We start from the raw sequence: 6,210 nt of genomic DNA, 5'->3' as shown, positions 1-6,210 counted from the left end.
GTGGGTGGAAGGGGAAAAGGAAACACATCTCCCTTTCACTGAAAAGTGCCACTCCTGCTGGCAAGGACTCTGCTTCTAAATCCTCAGTTCCCAATGCTCAGGGCCTGGTTTCAGAGGTGCTGAGCAACAGTACTCATAAACATAGCTGAGGGCAGCTGCAGGTAGAGACACCCATAGTTCTCCTTTGCCATGATGAGAACAAGGCAGCTGGTGAGCTGAGACCACTGCCCATCACATGCACCAGGTCAGCCTCATTTAAGTCCTCTCTCAGCCCCTATCCCCGTGTTGTTTTGTGTCCAACACTTTGATACTAAATTCCCTCAGAGAGGGACCATTTTTCTGTTCTGTTTTGTGCACCACCTAGCATAACAGGCCCTGGTCTATGATGGTCCCCTGGGTACCACAGCAAGAGCTGCCCATCTCTGCAAATCCTGGCTGCAACCTGCTGCCTCAAACTCTCCCTGTGTAAAAGGGATATAGACGTTCCCTCCCTGAGGGCTGCCAAGTTCTGTGAGCTCCTGTGGGGCAGTCACCCTGCATTTCTGGAGCAGGGTGAGATCCACCAGCTCTTCCTTCAGTCTATTTTTCCCATTGACTGATGAATAAAACCATCCCCAAAACTGTTCTACAGAAGGGAACAAACTGCAAATCTGTCCCTAACAAAGCGTTATTTTTCCAGCTCTAATTGCTACCTCCACTTTTACTTTCTCCTTTACTCTACTCCTCTACTAGACCTGAAGCCCTTCCCCGGCCCCCCTTGTTACCTCTCTGGTGTTTATAGCGTACTTGGACTTTATTATGCATAAACACCAAGGATGGGGGCTTGGTTTGGTCACCTAATATGGCCTTCCACTAGGAGCTCATGAAATACTAAAGAGGGACAAGATAACTGGAGGACAGTGGGGCAAAGACACCTGCTGTTGAAGGGCTGTTTGCTTTTGTGGAGGAGGCAGAACAAAGACCAGTGGCTGGATGCCAAAGTGGGGTGAATCCAAACTATAAATGAGGCACAGGTTTTTAACAAGGGTGATAAAACCCTTGAACAGACTAACATGGGAAGTGGGGGGCTCTCCTTCTCTTAATGTTTTCAGATCAGGAGTGGGCACCCTTCTTGAAGATGGGCACAAGCTGTTGGGCTCAGTAAAGGGGCAACCTGGTGGAACTAGCCTGTGATACGCAGGTCAGACTAGATGATGTGAGGTCCCTGAGATGTGGGGCCTTAACTCTGGGAGCAAATCTGTGACATGCTCTGTTTCCCACAGGATAGAGCTAGCAGCTAACCCTGGAAATAATAGTAAGCTGTTGTGCACCTGGGGCTAGCAGGAGCACAGCACAGTCACTCCAAGTGTAGGCTTGCTAACAATAAGTGCAGCCATTTTCTTCAGAAAGATAATCTCCCAGAAACCAAGAAGATTGTGACAACTGAAGTTAACCAAATACAGGCAGCAGAGTGCATGCGGGTGCCCACACTGAAACAGGCAGCACACAAGGTGCTGCACTTGGGACATGCCAGAAGAACACACAGACCCCAGGATGCAGCAGAAAACCCTGCTCAGACTCCCCTCCCCTGCAGAAATGCAGGGGTTCAGGCACAGCATTAGAGGTTTGCATGCAGGCCTGGCTGGGTGTCAGGAGGCCCAAGCATAGCTACTTATATCACTGAAAGGCTCATCAGTTGGCATTGCTTTGCACCAGCACGTGTGATGGAGGCAGACTGCAACACAGCTGTGGGTACAGCAGGGCCCATGAAGAACTTGACTCCTGCTGTCCTCACCCTTGCAGTCTCTCTAACCAATATCAGTGCCAGACCCATACAGGAAGGCAAACCCCAGGGGCCCAAGCTGACAATGCCAGTTTGTACTGTTGTGCATAAGATAGCACAAGCCAGGCAAAGGTTGGTTTAGTCTCATTTACTCTCCTTCACACAGTCCAGCTCCAAAGGTCCCGCTTCAGTTTGCTCTAGGTGATTGTTCAGCATTACACAATAGGGCTGTGCAAAGCTTCGGATCATGATTCAGATTCAGAGATGATTCAGATGATTCAGAGCTGAATCTAAACATCCAAACTGAATTGCTGGAAGCTTTAGGCTTTTTGAATCAATTCAGAAAAGATTTGGAGATTCAGCCATAGAGTACAATGGGGAATCAATGAAATATCTATAACTTCGCTGTCTTTTGGCTGATTCTGATGAAATTTTCAGAGATGGTAGCCTCTGCTAAGAGCATGACATGTGCCAAGCTTCAAAGTGATAGGTGCAGGAGTTTCTGGGAAACTGCACCTCAAACTCTTGAAAGCAAAACTCATGTCACGTACATGCGTTAGGCCACAGCAGGGTGAAAACTGCAGGGGTGGTAGCTCTTGCTGAGGCCACAAAGCCTGCCAAGATTCAAGGACATAGGTGCAGGGGTTTGGGGGAAACTGCACCCCAAATTCTTGAAAGCAAAACCCATGTCACCTGTACGTGTTAAGCCACAGTGGGGTCCAAACTACAGGGATGGTAGCCCCTGGTGAGGCCACAAAGCCTGCCAAGTTTCAAGGAGATAGGTGCAGGGGTTTGGAGGAAACTGTACCTCAAGCTGTGGACAAGCAAAACTCGTGACATGGGTGACACTGTGTGTATTAAGGCACAGCAGGTTGCAAGCTGCAGGGATGGAAGCCCCTGCTTCAGCCACAAAGCTTGGCAGCTATTAAGGAGATAGGTGCAGGGTTTCTGGGTTCTGGGGCCCTGCACCCCTAGCTGCTGACAGACAAAACTCGTGACATGGGTGCTTGTGTAACTGACCGTCCCTGTCTTAGGGCATGGTGGGATGGGGAGGGGGGGAACTACTGCAGGCCTGGCTGCTAAGCTACTGTGTTACCAATCAAACATGATTCACTCAGGGACCAGCTCAATACACAGTAGCTAGCTACTAGATAATGAGTTAATGAGCAAGGATTAACACCTACAAAACCACAGACTAAGGACAGGAAAGCATCAATACAGAGCCAGGAGCTGCTTCTGTCCCAAGACAGAAACAGTCAGTTGCACAAGCACTCATGTCACGAGTTTTGCCTGTCAGCAGCTAGGGATGCAGGGCCCCAGAACCCCCCTGCACTGATCTCCTTGACAGCTGGCAGGCTTTGTGGCCTCAGCAGGGGCCACCATCCCCGCAGTTTTCACCCTGCTGCACCTTAACACACACAGTGTCACCCATGTCACAAGTTTTGCTTGTCTGCAGCTTGAGGTACAGTTTACCCCAAACCCCTGCACCTATCTCCTTGATACCTAGCAGGCTTTGTGGCTTCAGTAGGGGCTATCATCCCTGCAGTTTTCACCCTAATGTACCTTAACACACATGCAGTGTCACCCATGTCACGAGTTTTGCTTGTCCACAGCTTGAGGTACAGTTTCGCAGAAATCCCTTCACCTATCTCCTTGAAATTTGGTAGGCTTTGTGGCCTCAGCAAGTGCTACCATCCCTGCTGTTTTCACCTCACTGTGGCTTAACACCCACACATGACATGAGTTTTGCTTTCAGGAATTTGAGGTGCAGTTTCCCAGAAACCCTTGTACCTATCACTTTGAAGCTTGGCACATGTCATGCTCTCAGCAGAGGCAATCATCTCTGCAAATTTAATCTGAACCAGCCAAAAGACAAGAAAATTATAGATATTTCATTGATTCCCCTTTATACTCTATGGCTGAATCTCCGAACCTTCTGAAGTAATTCAGCCGAATTGAATCGGAAAAATGATTTGGATCTCCAAATAGAATCTCTGGCATCTGAACTGGCTGAATCCAAATCCGAATCGAATAGTTCCCTATTTGCACAGGCCTATTATGCAAGGACTTTTACTATTATGCAAGGACTTTGACACTTAGCAGGCTTTGTGGCCTCAGCAGGGGCTAGCATCCCTGCAGTTTTCACCCTCCTAAGAGTACCTAAGAGAGCAGTCTCCAGAAGGCAGCAGTGCAAGCTCTGTTTTCTGGAGGTGTTGAGAATGAAACTGAAGAATGCAGTGGAGACACCTGGGACCTTATGACACTCCTCTACCTCTGACTTCTTTCAAGAAACCATCACAGTTAGGTGCAGCATGAATCCAGAGAAGTATATGAGGGACAGACAAGTGGGGATGCTGTGTGAAGCAGCTGAAGAAGATGACTAAGGATTGAAATCCAGAATCTGTTCCTGTCTTGACCACTCTGAAACCCTGCATGAACTACTTCCCTTCCCACAGCCTCATTTTGCCTGTCTGCACCATGGGGATGCTACTTCACTTCAAAAGGATGAGGCTGTTGGGATCAGAAAACAACACTATAGAAGGGAGCCCAATGTGATTAATGGTCTGGTTGGTGACTGACTGGGGCCTCTACTTATTGGTCCAAGCAGGATCAGAGAGGATGCTGTCTCCACATCACTTACCCAAGACCACCAGCTCTATGTAGAAGTAGCCAACTCTGATCTCTTCTTCTTCCTCATACATGGCTTGGCACATGAAATGCCCTTCAGCAGCTGTCTGCAGGTTCCTGACCTCCAGGGTGCCATTTCTCAAGCTCACCTGCCCCAGGACCACAGAAGCCTTCTCTACCTTGGATTCTATCCCATTGCTGATAGCAACAGCCCTGGGAATGAGTGAGCCCTGCTTGGTGAAGCTCCAGAAAACGACCATGGGTGAGACCACGTCACCACACGCCAGCTGCACGGAAAGGCCACGGACTCCTTTGACCATCTGCTCTTCATACTTTGCATCACCAGGGTGGAGCAGCTGAGCTAGGGGTGGACAAGAGAAAAAGCACAGTATAGTATAATGGTTCCCAACCTTTTTAGAATTACAGCAGTAATTCTACAGTTCTCAACCTTTTTAGAATTACAGCACCCCCTTTTCGGCTCAAGGCCCCCCTCAGAAAATGCTAGCTCATAGTTCTCAATCATTTTATGATTATGGAAATATAATAAAGCAATTTTATTAAATGCAAAGAACTCAGAAAGACCAAAGCAGGGCAGAATTTTTTAACACTATGGATTCATATTTGAAATTGTGGGGTTTATTCTTGTGAATCATGCTTGCATACCTAACAGTGTTAACATTACATGGCATCTCATGGCACCCCTGTAAAAATCTCAAGGCACTCCAAGGTATAACATCATCCTACCTGAGAACCACTGGCACAGTGGTTACAGTACTAGCCTATGACATGGGTTAAATTCTTTATTTGGACCTAGACTTATTCGTGAGGAAGTCATTTGGCTTCTCTGGGCCTTGGTTTTTCCCCTTTGTATAGATGGGATTATAATACTTTCCTTGTATTGGGACAGTTGCGTTGCGGAAGGTATTTTGGTCATGGGAGGTGTTTTCAGTAGGTTTTCAAAGGCACAGAATTTAAAATGGTTGGTCCTTAATATCAAAGCAGTGTTTTTCTGGTACATGCACGAGTCGGTAGATAAGCAGTCTCCTCCCTGCTCGGTGCCCCAGGAGAGGGTCCCTATGGCAAAGGGCCTGACTGCCCTGCCAGTTTGACCCATCATGTGAGCTAGAAAGCTCCCAGTTAAACATCTGGTGCAGCAGCACTCCAACGTGCTTTGGACTTGCAGGTAAAACTCCTTCCTGTTCTTGACTTCCCATGGTATTACAGCCGGGAGTCCCTTGCTGCCCTCAAGGAAATACTGCTCCTGGGTATTTAACTTCAATTTCAGATTTCTTCCTGGTGTATCTTTCCATGCGTTTCCCTGATACTGACAACCTGAAGTGGATTATCACCAATAATCTTATGCTTGTCCTAATGAGAAGCCCATTGTCAGGGCTGGCTTCACAGACTTCTTTTCACAGTTTCATAGTTTCATAGCTGGTAGGGTCAGAAGGGACCTGAGCACATCATCAAGTCCAACCCCCTGCCATGGCAGGAAAAAATACTGGGATCAAATGGCCCTGGCGAGATGTTCATCCAGCCTCCTCTTAAAGACACCCAGGGTAGGAGCCAGCACCACTTGTCTTGGAAGTTGGTTCCAGATCCTAGCCGCCCTGACGGTGAAGTCGCGCCGCCTGATGTCTAGTCTGAATCTACCTTCTGCCAGCTTGTGACCGTTATTCCTAGTCACTCGGTACTGCTTGGGGGAACAGGGACTCCCCCAGTGCCTGCTGGTCCCCCCCGACTAGTTTGTAACAGGCCACTAGATCCCCCGGCAGCCTTCTCTTGGGCAGGCTGAACAGGTTCAGGTCCCGTAGCCTCTC

At 48.4% G+C, this 6,210-nt stretch overlaps 1 protein-coding gene across 1 annotated transcript in view; it reads right to left on the bottom strand.

The window, feature by feature from the left end:
• LOC109317928 (carcinoembryonic antigen-related cell adhesion molecule 5) overlaps positions 1 to 6,210 on the bottom strand; it is a 17,596-nt gene that overhangs the window by 10,760 nt on the left and 626 nt on the right. The window contains exon 2 of the mRNA XM_019546894.1: positions 4,404 to 4,751. Coding sequence (XP_019402439.1) covers positions 4,404 to 4,751 — 348 coding nt within the window. The remainder of the gene's footprint in view (positions 1 to 4,403; positions 4,752 to 6,210) is intronic.

The sequence above is a fragment of the Crocodylus porosus genome, unplaced genomic scaffold (genome assembly GCF_001723895.1).
Source record: "Crocodylus porosus isolate Cpor-Errol unplaced genomic scaffold, CroPor_comp1, whole genome shotgun sequence".
NCBI lineage: Eukaryota > Metazoa > Chordata > Crocodylia > Crocodylidae > Crocodylus > Crocodylus porosus.
This window is presented reverse-complemented; position numbering and strand designations above follow the sequence as displayed.